At 47.2% G+C, this 18,461-nt stretch overlaps 1 protein-coding gene across 1 annotated transcript; it reads right to left on the bottom strand.

Moving 5' to 3' along the window:
* Positions 1-97: 97 nt before the first annotated feature.
* On the bottom strand, positions 98-17,630 carry CENPV (centromere protein V). Its single transcript, XM_021006981.2, is given in 6 exon segments — positions 98-608; positions 2,669-2,783; positions 10,205-10,274; positions 11,813-11,911; positions 16,977-17,179; positions 17,181-17,630. Coding segments are annotated over 6 exon segments (705 nt in total). The 5' UTR covers positions 17,274-17,630; the 3' UTR covers positions 98-483.
* Between the last annotated feature and the right edge of the window lie 831 nt (positions 17,631-18,461).

Here is an 18,461-nt window from a genome sequence, read left to right as displayed (position 1 = left end):
CCAGGAAAGCCTTCCCCTGCCCACCTCGAACAAGGCTCTGCACAGAATAGGTGATCAGTAATCTCTGCTGCTGATTGAATTTCTGAAGCAAAGGAAATGAGGAACCACAGTAATAATTATCTTTAATAAAAACCAAAGGAGGCTCATGTCCCTAAAAGCTCACATGAAAGTTGGGAGGGAAGGTAGGGAATTGAAATGATCTGGACCACAGATTGGGCTGAGGGGGGGTGCCACGCAGCCCAAGGAGTCAGGCATGGGCTGCTTGGTCCAAGAAAGAACACTAGCCTCTAGGACCAGCTGTCTCAGGCTGCCTCTTGGTATGAAAAGTGAGTTGCTTTAATTTGTCCTGCTTCAGACATAACTGGAGACAACCCTTGGGCTCCCAGAAACGTCATCACAGGCTCCTTGGTTGGGCCAAGCTGCCTTGTCCCAAGGTGCCTCATTGTCATGGGCCAGGCCGGGCTGAGGCAGAGGGAGGAGGGGTCACTCTTTGGACTTGCTCTGAATAGTCTTTTGCTCCTTTATCGCCTTCTCCCACTCGTTCCCGTTGAACTCTTCAATGACAATGCTGCGCACGCTGCCTTCATCCAGGCAGTGGGGAGCGATTCCTGGAGAAGGAGCACAATGGGAGACATTACATGGGAGATGGCAGGTCTCTGCAGAGAGAGAGATCCCACCCTCTGCTGCATCCTGGGTAGCACGCTGTAGAGCCCATTCGTCAACTTTGACACTTTCCGTCTAGGTGTAGATGCCGGGAACACATACAGGGACCTGGGACAGCTCCAGTCAGTGACTGCCCCAACATCACCCAGCCAGTTAAGGACCAAGTCTAGAAACGAGTTATCCTGCCCCCCATTCTGTTGTTGCTTGGCGGTTTTACTTGTGTCTGACTCTTTGTGATTCCATTCCGAGTTTTCTCGGCAAAGATACCAGAGCGGTTGGCCATCTCCTTCTCCAGACCCCTGTTTCAGAGTTTTCAACTCCAGCAGGGCTGCCTGACCCTGACCTCCCCATCTCACAAGCTTCTGTAGGCGACAGCTTGTTAGCACAAGGGGTCTGTCTTAGCAGAGATGTAACTAGAGACATAAAACCCACTGGGAAGATGTACCAGGTACAGCTAGTTTGGGGATAGTTGTCACTACCCCCCTGATACTCCCCTCAAGATCCAGAAGTTGGGACTTCAGGTGACCTGCTGGTGAGTAGAAAGGAATTCTTTCCCTATCCAGAGTGGGCAACAATCTGACCTCCTTCTATGAACAATTCCCCCCATTAGCAGCTATCACATCTAAAGAATGTCACCACTGGTACCGCCTCTGTGGCCTGAACAGATCAAACCTGAACGACTTTCAGAACCAGGATCAATTATTAACTACCGAGAAGAGAGAGAGAGAGAGAGAGAGAGAGAGAGAGAGAGAGAGAGAGAGAGAGAGAGAGTAAATGGCTTTCACTTTCTATTTCTATAACAAAATGAAGAGAAGGCAGTTTGGTGCAGAAGAATGAGAACTACATTTAGACATAGGAGACCTGGATCCAAATCTGGCTTTGCTGCTCCCTTTGTGTGTGACCTTGGACAAGTCCAAGAGGAGGCAGGATACAGCAAGCAGAGCATGGGACATGTGGTCAGAATGATCTGGGTTTAAATCCCCACCCTAAGTTCCCCTTCCACTACTAGCAGGCATTTATTAGCTGTGTGACACTGGGCAAATCACTTATCTATTCTAAGCCATCGTTTGCTCATAGGCGAAATGAGAAGATTGGACTGGATGACCTCTAAGGTCCCCCCTCTAGCTCTGACTCCATAAGCCAAAGTGACCTGGGCTCTGTAAAATGCCAGGGTTGGACTAGAGGAGATCCCTTCAGCTCAAAATCCTATGGGAGCAAAAGCCGGTCCTATTTCCCATCCAGCAATGCTCTGCATTCTTAGCTTAAGTCTTTAATACAGTGTGCCTCAAGCTAATGGCTGAGAGGCATTACTTCCTCTCCTCCCCCTACCCTTTTCCCACTGTCATTATAACCATTCCCTTACACTTTACCAAGGGCTCCATCCATGAGCCTGGTTGATCCTTATGACAACTCTCCAAGGTGGGCAAGACTGGGTAAGTATTATTACCCCCATTTTACAGATGAGCAAATCGAGGTTTGGAGAGTTGACAAATGCCCATGATCACTGCTAGGAAGCAATGGCTAGAATCTCGGTCTCCGGGTCTAATTTAGTGCCCTTTCTCCAGTGCCAAGCTGGCCCAGCTTTTCCCTGGATAATCCATGCCATAGTTCTACCCCATTTATAAGAGCTCATGTGTCTATAGGACATTACAAAGCATTTTCCTGATAACTAGAATACAAAGCATGCATTGTAACCTCCATTTTACAAATGAGGAACTAGGTCAGAAAAGTTTAGTAACCTGCCCAGGGCCACACAGCTCAGAAGGGCTGGGACTAGGCTTCAGACCTAGCTCAGCCCTGCTAGTCAGCCCGACCAGCTATGATTCTGAGATGACTATAAGTAGGTAGCAGGGCTCACTGTCCTCCCCAGCTCAGAACTCACTTGAGCACATTCAGCTGGTGGATTTTTGGTAAAATGGGTTCCAGGCCTACTGATTACCAGAAAATGCCTTTGCTCTTTGGGTCCTGGCATTCCTCTAGACACAGCCCCATTCCCTTTACCTACCATAACTATCCGCACTGGACCGAGGCGTGTAGAAGCTCTGCACCCCGCAGCTCTTGCAGAATGTGTGCTGGGCCTTGTGAGTGTTAAAGGTGTATGTGGTTATGTTCTCAGCACCCTGTGGAAACACACAGATACACTGATTTGTCAAAAGGTGTCTTCTCCTTCATTCACTCATCCATGTATTAACGAATTAACTGGTGCGGAGAGGAAGAAGACCCAACACAAGGACAATGTCCATAAGAAGAGCACCAGAGGGGCAGCTAGGTGGTGCAGCGGATAGAGCACCAACCCCGGAGTCAGGAGGACCTGAGTTCAACTCCAGCCTCAGACACTTAACACTTACAAGCTGTGTGACTCTGGGTGAGTCACTTAACCCCATGGCCTAGGAGGAGGAGGAGGAGGAGGAGGAGGAGGAGGAAGAAGAAGAAGAAGAAGAAGAAGAAGAAGACCGCCAGAAGGAACCCAGACTCAGAGGAGGGGCAAGGCCAGCCAGGGAAAGCCCTGAAAAACACATGATGAAACAGGCCACTTCTCGGGGCTCGGGGAGAGATGGGACCAATAGGGCAGAATGGTAAGGACATTACAAATGCAGGGATTGGACTGGAGGAAAGGGACGTGTTTTCAGAAATGAGTATGAAAGCATCAATAAAATGTGTTGTTAACAAAATGTCCTAAGGGCCTTCTCCATGCTAGGGACGCACTGCAAAAATGCTTCAGACGATGGTCCCTGCCCTTATGGAGCTAACAATTTAGTAGCAGGATGTTATACATGTACAAGTAACTGTGACGCAAACTTAAACATAAGTACATAAAATAAATTTGAAAAATGCAAAAAATAAATACACTTAAAGATTGGAAGAAACCAATAAAATCTTTAATGGTATTGTTTTGTCAGGGTATATGTATTTTTAATAAACTGTACATAGTTGGAAGTTCATGGTTTTACATAAGATTTTATTTGTTGTTTCATTTTTTGTCTGTTGATGGATGCTGACTTTATAAAATAAAAAAGTTTTAAAAATAAATGCCTAAAAATAGAGTGAATGCTGTGATATGGAGGTCCAAGGAAGGAAAGATCAATCCCAGCATGGGGAGGGAAGGGGATAGAGGATGTTTAGAGATGGCTTCATAGTGAAGTGACATCTGAGCTGGGTCTTAAGAATGGGGCAAATCTGCAACAGGTGGGGATGGGGACAGGGTACCCCAAGAACAGAGAAACAGGGCAAGCAAAGGCCAGAGGTAGGAACGTTCAGGCAAACAGTCCAGTTTGGTCCCAGAATAAAGAGAAAAGGCTAGAAAGCTAGTGAAGAATCTGACTTGGGAAAGACATCAGGGGGCATCAAGTTCAACCCAGATCCAAAAAGAAGCCCTATACAACATCCCCAACAGTGGTGACCCAGCTTCTGTTGGCCACCACCAATGAGCTGGAGCCTGCTTTCTGTCAAGACAGCCCATTGCCCTTGGGGTTAAGTAGGTAAGGAGCTCTTCTTATGAAGCTTAAATTGACCTCTTTGCACTTCCTCCCACTGCTCTCAGTTTTGCCCTCTTGGCCCAAAGAGAACATGTCCATTCCTTCTTCCATGTGCCATCCCTTCAAATACCTAAAGACAACCATCAGTCAAGCCTCACTGAGTCACTTCTCTAGGCTCAACATCCCCACTTACCTCACTTAATCCTCAAAAGACATAGACCCAAGACCCTTCACCATCTTGGCCGTCTTCTTGCAAATGCTCTACTACTTATTAATTTCCTTCCTAAAACGTGGTGCCTAGAATTGAACACCCCACTCCAGGTAGGATCTGACCAGGACAAGGTACAGCAGAATATCACTCCTTAATCCTGGAAGCAATGCTTCTCTTAATGCAATCCAAGCATTAGCTATGGGGACTGTTGCCTCACTGAGGTTGTGGCCCACTATAACCCCCAGACCTTTTCTTTTTAATTTTCAAATAACATTTTTTTCAAAAAGCATTTCTTTTCCCTTCCTCCTCCTCTCCCCGACCCTGTCACAGGAAAAAGAAAAACAAAATCCTTGTTAAAAATACAAATGGATAAGCAAAGTGAATCCCAATATTGGTTCTGTCCAAAAATCTGTCTTATTCTTTCTCCCTGTTAGGAGGTAGGTAGCATGGATCATCATTGGTCCTCTGGAATCATGGTTGGCCATTGCACTGATGAGATCTCAAATCTTTCAAAATTGTTCATTTTTACAATGTTCTTGTTCTAGTATAAATTGTTTTCTTGATACTACTCACTTCTCTCTGAATCAGTTCATACAAGTCTTCCAAAGTCTTTACAATGTTATTGTTACTATATATGTTGTTCTCCTGGTTCTGCTCCCTTCTCTCTGCATCAGTTCGTATAAGTCTTCCCAGGTTTCTCTGAAACCATCCCCTTCAATGTTTCTTACAGTACAACAGTCTTCTTCCAGGTCTTTTCAGAGTGTTGGCTCACTATTTCTCCCCAATCTTGTACTTTCAAAGTAAATGTTTTTAGCCCAAGTTAAAGATTTTACACTTAGAGTTTTAGACTTCATCTTACTTGGTTCAAACCAAGTAAAGCCTGTCAAGAGATCATATGGTGCAGAAACCCAAACACACCCACACAAACACTTACCTCACCCTCACACACATACTCATACCCTCACAAACCCAGACACATACACACACACACACACACACACACACACACACACACACACACACCATACATGCACATACTACTCACATCACACAGATACACTAACACACACTCATACCCACACCCACACTCACACTCACATAGACACTCACACACATACCCACCCATACACTGGATCATCACCAGAGGACATGGGTTTTCACCCCAGCTCTGCCATTTAATAGATGTGTGACCATGAGTCTCCTTACTTGTAAAATGAAGGGTTTGTATTACTTACAGAGAGCACTTATTAAATGCTTACTGTGTGCCAGGCCCTGGATTAGATGCCCTCTAAGGTTCCTTCTAGCTTCAAATCCATGGTCCAAGGATCTTTTGGGCTCTGACTTTCTCAGCCAGTGTTTTTTTGTTTAATTTTTAATTTTTAATCCCATGTGGTTTCAGAATTTCATTCCCAATAGTTTTCCATTGCTCCTGGGCTGACTTTCATGGGAAAACTTTAGTCCATGGAACCCTACCTCGCCTTCCACTGAACTCTCTCCAGATCTAAGGTAAAGGAGAAACTATTCCTGGCTTTTTCTGGTGGAGGCAAACACGGCTTTACCATTTGACCTGCCAAAGATCCTTCAGGCCTCACCATCTGCCCTGCTGCTCCACTTTCCAGACCTGTGGGCACTGCCATCCAAGTTGCCAATGAACCCTCAGGACTTCGGGACAGTTCGATCTGTCCTGCATCTGAACCCTCAAGGGTATAGGTGCTGTCTCTCTCAATCAGAACATGGACTCTTGGAGGCAGAAATACCTAGATTTATATTTCTACCCCTAGTACTTAGCATAGTGTTTTGCACATATCAGGAGTTTAATAAATGCTTTTTTCATTCATTCCTCTCCTATATCATAAACTCTAGGAGAGAGGGGTCACTTCTCCTCCAAGGGGAGATGTGACCTTATTTCTATCCCAGCCACCATTGATCTTTTCCCAAATGCTCCTCACATCTAACCCTCTTGTTACTGGATTTCCTCACGTGAATACACTTTCTAATATACAATGCTACCTCAGCCCTGATGATACTTATCTATCTTGTTTGTTTTAAATAAAGAATATTCAGAACTATGGTCCAGTCATGGGTCTCATCCTACTAACTTGCAGTGATACCTATGAGGTCAAATCTACTTCCCTACGTTGGACTACTACTTCATCTGGTTTGTTGCCTAATTTTGTGCATTTGTGACAGACTTTGGAGCCCACGACTTTTACTACTGACTCCTTTTTTTTGGATCTCATCATCTGTGAAATTCTGAATGTCTCCACTGCCAGTCTTCCTCCTATGCTGTAGCGGCTCTCCGCGGTATCTAGCTTGGTGAATAAACACATTTTTCTTCCTCTTTCATCCTCTTCAAATTAAAGCCCTTTTGACTAGATTGTCAAGACCCCAAGGACATGGCTGCGCTAGCCCTTGTCTGGTCCTCTTCATCCCTGGTCGGGAGCCTGGCATTATTCTTTTAAAACCTACATTTAATGCTCAGACACCATCTTCTCAAACATTTCCATTTCCTAAATCTGCTTTACTCTTTTGGATGTGTTGACCCTAACACGCCCTTTGCCACCAGCTTCTTGCCCAAGACTGTCATCTCTGACAGCGCTTTCTGGGTTCCTTCAGGAAGTGTCATTGGTGCCCACAGGAATCACCAGGAGTGAGCTGACCAGTTTGGGGAGGTTCTCTGCAAACGTGCCCCAGGAACACAACAAAGCAAGATGTTCTCAGTTACTACCACCCCTCTGCTCCATCTCTTCTTTCTCTGACCTTGACCAGAGGATCCCTCACCCAGTGGCATCAGCTGTGGATTTAGTTTCCTATTCTTCAAAGCACACTTTTTCCTCAGAGCACCCAGCTACCTCTTTTTCAGGAAGAATCTCAAATCTGTTTTTAATTCCAAATGTATATTGGCCCCTCTTCTCTTCCTCCTGTGTATGACATCCTTCCAACTCTTCAGCCTCCTGTATAGTTCCCCCCACACCTTTGCTTTCTGAGATCCCTTTTCTACATTTTTTTAAAGCACTGAATATCCTTCTCCAAATGGGAAAAAAAAAATACATTGCATTGATTGCTTCCTTTCTCTCCTTACATCAGAGGCCTTTATGAAAAAAACCCAGACCAGGGGTGGGAACTGGTGTATGAAAATCGTATGAAAAACGACTAAACAAAAGTATGTCATACGCAGAGTGCATCTGACCATAAAGACAACAGTGTCCTTGCCCTCAAGCCCTGGCCTCTCTCCTTTGAGTAGTGCAGGATGTTTCATTATCATCCTCCAGGACTGTCCCTGGTTTTTTAAATCACTCAGAATTCAACTTCCTCTAACATCTTTTTATTGACACTGCTGTAGCCAGGGTCCCTGTTGTTTTTCTGGTCCTCCTTATTTCATTCTGCCTTGTTGTGTTCATACTAACCCTCCCTTCCCTTCTCTCTTTCCTCGTATTTGTCATTACTTGAGTACTCACAGATCACACAAGTAACGTATCATCCTATTTCTATATAGTTGAGTGTCTTTCAGAGATTACTCAATTGAGGGTTGTCCACTTTGTTTTCAGTCCTTGGCTTCTTCCATTTTGTTCAGGGACATTTGCTTCACTGTTCCAGGCAGACCCAGAATGGGGAGAGGCGTCCTTTAAGAATGATGCATTGTATGTGAAATGGCACAGGGCCTTGGATAGCAAGCTGAGGAGCCTAGACTCCATTCAGGAGGCAATGGGGAGTCACTGGAGAATTATGAGCAGTAGAGGCACACAATCAGGGCTATGTTGTCCTATTTCACATGCATGCATCTTGTAAGCTCTTTAGGGGAAGGCTCGGGGCCTCTCTGGGTACTCTGGGGCAAAATGAAAAACTCCTGCCTAGGCAAGGAATCATAGCATTAGATAATGCTAGAGCTGGAAAGGACTTTAGAGATTGTTCCTCCAGTCCTCCCATTCTACAAATGAAGAATCTGAGACCCAAGGTCACAGCATGGTCAGGATTCAAACCAGGTTATCTGACTCAAATCCAGTGTTCTTTCCTCTATTCTCCACCATGCTGTTTCTCAGAAAACACTCCACAATATTTGTTTACTGAAAATAAGGAAATGCAGCCTAGGTGTCCAGGACCATCAGAACCACTACTGCTACTTATAAAATGGGATACTCACATAGGTCCCATCAATTTTGAGTCACCACATCTGCCCCCTTGTGGGACCTAGAAAATCAATCCACTGATCAGCTTATCTCTCTGCTCTAATGAGCAGGCAACGCTCTTCCCTGATAATTTCAGGATAGTACTTCTTCAGTGGAAATGGGGCAGTGTAAAAATAATGAGATTCCAGAAAACTCAGAGAATTAGACATGAGGAGAGAGAGAAGAAGAATGACACAGAAGAATGAAACCTGTTAGAGGTGATCTCTACAAGGAATAAGTACTGGGCTTGGAAGTTCAGGTTATGGAGCTGCCCAGAGGCTGGTGGATGGACTAAATAACCATTAGAGGTCACTTCTACTTGAAGGGCTGAAGGTTAGTTTTTTTTGGTGCTCTGAGAAATGGAGAGAATCTCTTGACATGCCAATGAGTCACCTTAATGTAGCAGTTCTTAACCTGGGGTTATGAACTTGTTTTTAAACTATTTCAATTACACTATTTCAGTATAATTGTTTTCCTTTGTAATCCTATGTGTCTTATTTTACGCATTTAAGAACATTATTCTGAGAAGGGGTCCATAGGCTTCACTAAACTGTCTGCCAAAGGGATCCAGGATACAAAAAGGAGGAAGAACCCCTGCCTTAATTGATCTTTGTTAACATAGTGGGATTGAGTCAAATTTATATAAAAATAAGAGTCATTCCCGAAATTGATAAATGGTCAAAGGATGTGAAAATAGGCAGTTTTCAGAAGAAGAAATCAAAGTTATCAATAGTCACACAGAAAAATGCTCACAATTGATTAGAAAAATGCAAATTAAAACAACTGAGGTACCACCCACACCTATCAACTTGGCTAACCTCACTTTCCAATGACTTGCTTTCTTCTCCTCCCTTCCACCTCCCAAGTAGATCCTTCCCATGTAACAAATACACATGGTCAAACCAAACCAACTTAATCCTGGCCAAGTCTGAACACGTCAGCCAGGACCTAGAAGTCCATCTCTGCCCAGGTGGGAGGCAGCCTTTGTTCTCAGGCCTCTGAAATCACCTTTAGTCAGAGGGATGATTAGAGTTCTCAAGTTTTTCCAGGTTGATTCCCTTGACGTTGTTGTCGTCATTGCAGAAACTGTTCTCCTGGTTCTGCTCCCTTCACTTGGTAGGGTCTGTGCCCTCACCCCTACCCACCGCAGGGCACTGTCATGGGCAGCACAAAGCAGGAGGGGAGAGGGAAGATGGAGCAGGGGGAGCCAAAGGCTGAGGGACTCCCGCCCTGCTACCCCCAGGAAGAATGGGATGAGGTCCAAACTGCCCAGAGAACAGCCCTCCTGACATGCCCCCAGCAGCCTTGCCCCCAGCATGTGTTAGCAACCTTTGTTGTTATTCAGTCACTTCTGACTCTCCATGACTCCATTTGGGGTTTTCTTGGCAGAGATCCTAGAGCCGTTTGCCATTTCCTTCTCCAATCATTTGACAGATAAGGAAACTGAGGCAAACAGGGTGAAGTGACTTGCCCAGGGTCACACAGCTAGTAATTGTCTGAGGCCAGATTTGAACTCATGAAGCTGAGTCTTGCCGACTCCAGGCCCAGGACTCTATCCACTGTACCACGTAGCTGCCCCTATGCTATAGATACTAAGCTTTGAAAAAAAGTGCGGACAGCAGACACATCCCTGGGCAACACCCCCCACCAAGCAGACACTCCCCTGGGTACACCCCTCCAGGACTTACCTTCAGAAGCTTGAAGCGAGAAGCTGGAACAATGAAATGTCGGTTCTGTTTCTTTTTGCAAATACTACAGCTGTAGCAAAGTGAGAAAAGTGACCAAGTCAGCGAAGGGCCCAAGAGAGCCTTCCCCTCTGAATGTGATTAAATCCAATGCACATCTACTGATCGCCTCTTCAGGGTGACACACCATCCTAAGCACTGGGGATCCCCAGCTAAAGATGCCTCCCTTCAGGAGGCCTAACCTGATATGTCCAGGGTCCCATTCCACAGAAGAGGCTGGTAAGCAGAGGGACCTGGTACTCATGTGTGTGTGTGTGTGTATGTGTGTGTGTCTGTGTGTGTGTGTGTGTGTGTGTGTGTGCATGCATGATGGGGCTCATAATATAGAGAAGAAAATCTGTCTTTACAAAAACCCCCACAGTGGACTTGGGGTCCGTGAACTTGTTTTTTCTTCTTCATTATCTTTTTTTTAATATTTTGGTAACTATTTGTTGTTTTTGTTCAGTTGTTTTTCTGTCGTGTCCAATCCTTCATGACCCCATTTGGGGTTTTCTTGGTAAAGATACTGGAGTAGTTTACCACTCCCTTCTCCAGCTTATTTTACAAATAAGGAAACTGAGGCAAACAGAGTTAAGTGATTTGCCCAGGTCACATGACCAATAAGTGTCTGAGGCTGGATTTGAACTCAGGTCTTTGTGACTCCAGGCCTAACACTACCCACAGCGCCACTTAGCTGCCTTTGATAACTATAATTCGACATAATTTATTTTCTTTGTAATCCTATGTATTATATTCTGTACATTGAAGAACATTATTCTGACACAGGGTCCCTAGGCCTCACTAGCTCACCAAAGGGACCCAGGATACACAAAAAAGGAGGTGAAGAAGCCCTAATCTAGTGGGAGAAGCACTGAATTTGAAGCCTGAGGACCGGGGACAGACTCCAGAATCTTCTGTGTGAGCTTGGACGAGTCACAGCCAGACTCAACGATCTGGAGGGCCCTGCTCCAGATGCTCTAAGCCAGGACAACCATAAAATTCGAGAAAAGCTGTGTCATCAACAAAATGATGCTCATATCACAATGAAGTTCAACACAATAAGAGACACAAATGTGCAACAGGTGAAAACTCATGCTGTATCCCATGTGGACAGTTGGGGATGTAGGAATTTTTTATTGTACTGAAGCAGAATATATATAATCCTTCAGAATATATAAGCAGTAAAGGCAAAAAATGTGTTTCTGCATTTTCATTTCCCCTCCCCTTCCTAAAACACAAAAGGCAGTGTGGTCGAGTAGAGGAAGGCTGGCTTGAAGCCATGGAGACCTGGGTACAAGTTCTGCCTTTCACACGTCAAAGCTGTGTGACCCTGGGCAGGTCTCTTAACTTGTTAGGGTTTTAGGCATCTAAGACTATTAGTCGAAGAGGAGTTGATGACCTGCATTGCTAGAGGGATTGTTCTCCCCTGGGAGTTCCTTCCCTATGCCAGTGAAATCACAAGGTCAGTCCTGTCCCTTTGCAATGCTTAGGTTGACGGCTCCCAGATGGAGAGTCAGCGTTAAGGTGAACTTCCCTGCTTCCCCTTAGCAGAAATGGAAAAGAGTCACTCACTTGCAGTCAAAAACGTGCAGATCTGCTGAAGCCCAAACTTCAAAACGAACCGCCCCACAGTGGCAGCCTCCAGTGTGTTTCACCAGACCTTGGTATTCACTAGGCAGAGCAAAAGCCAAAAAACAGATGGGATGGTGAGCGTCTCAGTAGTCACAGACACAGCATAAGAAAAGACATTGGCTTTCCTCCCGGTTCCCATCTCTGACACCCCTTCTGGAGTACAAAAGGGCCCAGCACCCCATGAGAGACAAGAAGCCAACAGCCACGAACGAACACACATGCCAGCAGGTGGGCTTTCTTCCAGGACATGAAGGATACCAAAGAAGGGGCTGGTTGGGTGAGACAGGAGTGTCCTAGGAAATGCCTTGCAGTTCAAACATGGGACTGAGCCTTGCCAGACGGGCGGGACAGGGAGCCTGGGAGGGTTGTTATATGCTACTTTTCCAGCATTTCACTCATGCTTTTCATCTGCAAACCTGCAGGGGAAAGAGCACGGGACTGGACTAAATCCCAAGATGGTCACTTATTTATTACCTGTGTGATCTTGGACTCAAGACTCCCTCTCTCCAGCCTTCTGTTTCCTCGTCTATAAAATGAATGGGCTAGTCTAGGGGGTTCCTTCCGGAGCCATGACCCATTTGCTAATAGCATCATAACATAAGTGTTAGGTCAATACATAAAAGACTCTAGCTTTTGTCAGTCTTGCAACTCCAGGTGTGGGAACTCCTTCCACTCAGGCATCGAAAACTTACAACCTTAGAGAGTAGCCTGAGGCCCAGAGAGGTTGGGCAATTTGCCCCGGACAGCATAGAAAACGTCAGAGGTGGGATTTGAACCCTGGGCCTTGCTGAATACAAGTTTAGCATTCTGTTAATGAAACTCAATTTGCCATCAGCCTCCTGCTTTTATCTTCTTTGGGGAAGGGGGAGCTTGCTGGACCCCCTGGAAATGTTACCAGTCCCCCTTAGAATACAAAATGCAGTTGTTTTCTGAAAACCCCTCCAAATGAGACTAATCTAATCCAAGGGCCTGCCCTTCCTTTCTGCACAAGGAGTATTATCATCTTGCTTCCTTGCCAAAGGCTGGGGGAGGGGTGCAGGGAGAGAGCAGTAATTGCAGCTTAATTAGTTCCAAACATCTGAGGCCTCCTCTCCCCAAGTCTTTCAGCGGCTCTAGCCCAACCAGAGCGGCTCAGGACTCCTCCCAGCCTCCCTCTCCTCCAGCTGTGCCTTCACCATGGTAACGGAGCACAATGGCCCTGCCCCCACTCTTTCCACACGGCCACAAGGATGCTCAGGAAGGAGCTATTCATGAGTCCATTTTCCCAGGCTCCCACCAAGATTTCTCCCAGATAGCATGGTCAAAAATTACTGAACGTTTTTGGTTTATTTTTTTTAAACAAAACTCTCTTCCACCATCATACCTGTCTTATTTAGGGTCCCAGGAAAAGAAATGGGAAGGGGCTAGGGAGGTTGGGAAGGGCAGCTGAGGAGCAGCTTACAATTCCACAGGGGAAAGCACCCAGACATGAAATGCAAAAAGAGAAATGTTACTGACTCTGGATTCCTGGGAAAGGAGGAAAATTCAAGGCAGACTTGGAACTGCCAACAGCCTGAAATCCTATCAACATTCTTTTAATGTGGGCAGAACAAAATAATAAACTAGCCCCTGAAAAGGGGGGGGGGGAGCACAGCACTTTAAAGCTCAGCTACTAAAATCTCCCCTGCTGGTAGGAGAGAAAACAAGCCCCCCCCCAAAAAAAAAGACAAGGAAAATCTGTCTGTGAAAGATTGCTGTGGCAGAGCAAAATGGGCAGAGCACAGCCCACAGAGGAGGGGCAGGTCTTTGTCACTCATTCAGTCATCAAGCATTTATTAAGAACCTACTTTGTGCCAGGTACTGTGCTAGGGATAGAAGACAAAACAGTTCTGGGCCTGAAGAAGCTTAAACTCTAACGTTCTATCAGAGACAAAATGTCCCCATAAAAGTATACACAACAAAAACGCAAGGCTGGGAGTGGGGGCAGAAGGGATCGAGCGGGACACCAGCCTTGGGAAGGAGACACAAGAAAAAGCCTCTTATGGTTGGCTGTCCCTATTCTGGAAAAAAGGTCTGACAAGAGCCCAGTTCATTTCTATTATAATGGCATTGCCCATTATGGCCGTGGTTCTTTCACTTGTTTCTTCAAGGGTCCCGCTCCCTGTTCAGATAACGGCCTGGACAGACCAGTTCCTCTATTAATTATCGGCATGACTACTGGCAGCAGATGCTGCTTTGTGATGATGCCCTATGCTTATTAGGAACAATAACGATAATGATCAGAATAACAAGAGGAAGAAGGATAAAGAGGCAGGCAGGGCCGCCCCCCAGTGAAAGCACCAGGCTGGAGGCTTCTCAGATCAGCAGCCCTCCAGATTTGCCCGTGACAAATGGATGTAGCCTCCATGTGCAGCTGGAACAACTCATGTGACTCAGGTTTCACATCAGACACTCAAATGTTGATTAGTGCATGAACATATTAACGGAATTTTTTTATGAGCTAGGAATGTGTTAAAAGGTTTTACCAGAGAGGAAATGAAAAAGCAATGCATGGCCCAAATCTGTCAGCTTAGTGTTTGGGGAAGAAATGACCTTGGCCTGTTAAATGAGAAGAAGTTCACACACACGCACACAGAGGTAGGGTGAATTCTGGCAATCATGTGTGAGGGACATAGAGGAATAAGCCAATAGGAAAAAGAAAACCCAGAAAAGGGTCATGACACAGAGCTAGAGGGGACTAAGCACTTTACGCAGAATCCTTTCCCCAAGCTAATTATTAGACAGGAACTGAGGACTTTCACTGCTGTTTAGACTACAACCCTTCAGAGACCCAGGGGTTAACATCTGTTTTCCTTATAAAGACAGAAGGCCCCACTCAAGCCTTTTCTGTCAATGGGTTTGGGGCTTTCAGTTCACTAGACCCCTCCTCCAAATGTCCACACCAAAGGATGGCGTCATAGATGTCATAGGTGTTATAGGAGATGGTCTTATCTCATAAGGAGGGTTCTGACAGTAAGTCCTAGACCCTTTAGATAGGAATCTGAATTGTAAAGAATCCTATGTCACAGCCATTCTATTTATTAAAACTAGATACCACTAGCTTCATGGTATGCTAGTAGAAAGAACACTGGGTTCTAATCAAGAAAACTGGGTTCTAGGCCAGGCTCTTCTACCAGGCTAGAGGAGGCTAGACAGAGGTTTGAATTTCTTGGCTTCCATTTCCTCCTCCATAAAATAAGGGGGTTGGACTCCATGATCTCTGAGTCCCCTCCTAGCTTTAAAATGCTAGGAATCCATTAAGAGAGTCCAAGGAAAGGCCATCCACCATTATTCTCTGCATCCCATCAAAGACTTTCTGTTAAAGTGCTCACCTCACCAGCTAGGCCAAAGTGATTATTGCTCCTGTTTGAGGTACAGGAGGCAAAAGAAGTTGACTGGGCCCACTTAGGAGTACTCTGAAGTGCAGATATGAGAAGGTAAGGCATTTCCAAAGCTTGGGGGGCCCCCAGTTACCTTCCCCTTGGCATAATTACCTTCCAATTCTCTTCCCCCTTCAAAGAAGCCACAGATAGGATCCTATCTTCAAAGTCCTTTTGAGTTCCACCTAGACCAATGTACTAATTCCTCATAGGGTCTTTAGGTGCCTGTGTGACTTTACCTCTTCACTGGCCACCCTATACCTTCTCCCTTTGCCTTCTTCTCCTTTCCAGCTCCCCTTGTCTTCCCCCATTGGAATGCATGCTTCTTAAGGGCAAGGACTATCTTATTTGCTTGTATTTACAACATTCCCCCTGCCCCCACTGGTTAGCCCAGTGACTGGCACACAGTACTCGCTCAATAAATGCTCTGCTTGAATCTGCTAGAATGGATCCTCCACAGTCTAAACAGGCACATGAAAGAACACAAGAAAACCAGAGTGAGGTCTTAGTCGCTCCAACTCTAAATGACTCCTCCCTATGTCACAGGCAAATCAAAGGGCCCAGGTCTTGAACGTTGAGTCTTAGCCATCTTGGACTTTCAGCCTGCCTGCCTCTTCATCAATTGTCCTGACAGCATTTATCCCTACACAAAGCACCATCTGCCACTGAACCCCTCCAAGAGTCTCTCCCCCCTCTCAGAACAATGAAGGGGCTGGGCCCCTTAGATGACCTCTAAGGTCCTTTCTAGCTGTGATATTCAATGGTTCCATATTCTAAAGAAACTTGGGCTTTCTCCTTTGAAGACTCTCAACAAATTCCAGAGGCCAGGTCTGCACCACACCAACTCCAATGGACTGAACCAGCCCATTAGAATGCATCCGAAATGTTTTCTCCTATTTCCTATCATATGGAAACATATGGTTTTGTTTGACTCTGTGCAGCTTAAATTGGAGACATCAAATACACATGTTCTTGAGTTGCTTATGTAGAATCTTTCTGGTGGCCAAAAGACCCTAAACACAGGTGTCTGCCTTTGATGGTAACTTCCACAGCCAAGTAAAAATGGGTTGGAAGTAAGGGGGGAGGTGAGGACACTGGCCTCACTCACATATTGCCACACAAACTGTATGAATGCTCATGGAAAGCAGGAGCCCACTGCAAATGGAAATGGAAGGACAGGCCCTACTTTTATGAAAGGAAAACTAATAACAGGACACGGAGCCTGGCTGCCTGGCTGGGTCAACGAGCTCAAGAGGACACTGAGCTGACAAAGTGTGATCTGTCCTCAAGGAACGATGCAACAAGCTGTAGGCAGCAAACGTAGCATGTGTCTTTGTTTTAAAGATCAAAGAACCCTCCCTCTCCAGCAATACAAAGAAGGCCTCTTAGAAGACAGCGCGGGCACTTCTGACCCGATCAGGCTGAATGAAACCAGGTTCCGCGTCCCTGTGAGCCCTTCTGAGAATACCGTGATTCTCCCAGAAGAAATCCAACTCTTGCTCTCTGGGATCTACGTTCCTGGGCACCCAATATTGTCCCAGAACCCGTCTTCCAGCAGGCCAAGGATGCAACACATCCACAGAAAGGCTGCATGCACCACGGGGAGGTGGGAAGTGGGGGAGGGGGGACGGGGGAAGCAGGCCAGCTGCTCCCGGTGGCCCGGTCTGATGGGAAGGAAGGATGGAAGGCGCCTGGGCCATACTTACAAGGTGTCCAGGAGGAGTTTGGCTGCACCCTCGCAAGTCAGGCTCTGACGCTTCTGAAACTTTACCCAGCGCTCCCGCTGGCTCCCGAGATCCAAGGAGCAGCTCTCCAAGGGGCCCGGAGGCAATGGCGGCTCCTCGGCTTTCTGGTCCTGGACAGGCAGCTTCCTTTTTCTTCCAGGCCGGCCCTTTCCCTTCCCCGGGGGGGGCCGGGAGCGGCGCCTCGGTGGCCTCGGCGGCCGGTCGGCTCCTCGCCCGCGGTTTCGCGGCCGCTCCAGCGGCGCCCTTCGTTTTCACCATCCTTCGCGCATCCCCCGCCGCCGCCGCGGCCGCCGTGCGCCCACACGCCCAGGAGCCTCCCGTGCGCTCGGCAGAGGCGGCTGTGCGGCGCGCAGCCCGGGGCCCCCGATACCCCCCTCGCCTCGGAGCTCGGCCCCTCGCAGGCTCCGGGTCGCGCCGCCTGCCCGCTAATTGCCACCGATTTCGGTTGTCTGTAGTTTAGTCACCAGGGGGCGTCGGGAGCAGCCAAAACCCTCGAACGGGATGGAGACGGTCTGTGGTACCCACCCCGCAGACAAAGGAGGACTAGGCTGCCTTTACGCGCTCGCGGGGCCCCAGCCTCCTAGACCCGCCTGGAGCGCCGAGCCGAGGCCGGCCCTGGGCCAGGCCCATCCGGGCATCGCCCAGCGCCCGCCCCGGGCCTCCGGGAAGAGTCTTAACAAAGGCCTTTGGCAGCTGCTCCCTCGGGGGTTGAAGGGGCGGCGGTGGGTTAGGCGGTCTGTAACCAGACAGTGCCAGGTGTGAGGGAGACACCAGTACCCACAGCCCCTCCGTCTCCAGCCCCTTCTTCATCACCCAAGGTCACTGGATGATGAACGCGTTTGTGTGTAGGGGGGAGGGGGCGGGGTGAACCAGACCCACCAGGGCCACTACATTCCCTTGACCACCCCTCTAAAGTCCGAGCTCCTCGACAGCCTGACCAGCCACAGAGAAAGAGAAGTGCCCGGGGATGGCACTGGCCTGGGCAGCTAGAAGCCCGGGTCCCCACCTCTGACTCTGGATGTGTGACTCTGGACCAGTCAAGGAACCCCGGCTGCAGCAAAGAGCTGCTGACCTATAGACGGAGGTCCCCAGGCGAGGACCAAAAGTGTCCCGTCCTGCCCTCCCCAAGGGCGAACTAGACTAATCTACATGCTGGTGTTCACCCCGTTGGTATCCATTGGTTGAAATCCTTCAAAGCTACCTTTTCTCAAGAAGACTTTTTACCTCTCTTAGTGAACTTAACAAAGGTGGGCTTGGTCTTTTGTAGGTATCTGATCGCACCTAGGGTGTTGTTCAGTCCTGTCCCGCTGGGGTTTTCTTGGCAAAGATAAAGGAGAGGTTTATCATTTCCTTCTCCAGCTCATTTTACAGATGAAGAAACTGAGGCAAACAGGGTGAAGTGATTTGCCCAGGATCACACAGCTAATTAAGTGTCTGAGGCCAGAT

Source organism: Phascolarctos cinereus, unplaced genomic scaffold (assembly GCF_003287225.1).
Source record: "Phascolarctos cinereus isolate Bilbo 61053 unplaced genomic scaffold, phaCin_HiC Scaffold_5;HRSCAF=322, whole genome shotgun sequence".
Classification (NCBI taxonomy): Eukaryota; Metazoa; Chordata; class Mammalia; order Diprotodontia; family Phascolarctidae; genus Phascolarctos; species Phascolarctos cinereus.
Note: the sequence above shows the minus strand (reverse complement) of the source record. Positions and strands in the feature narration are given on the sequence as shown.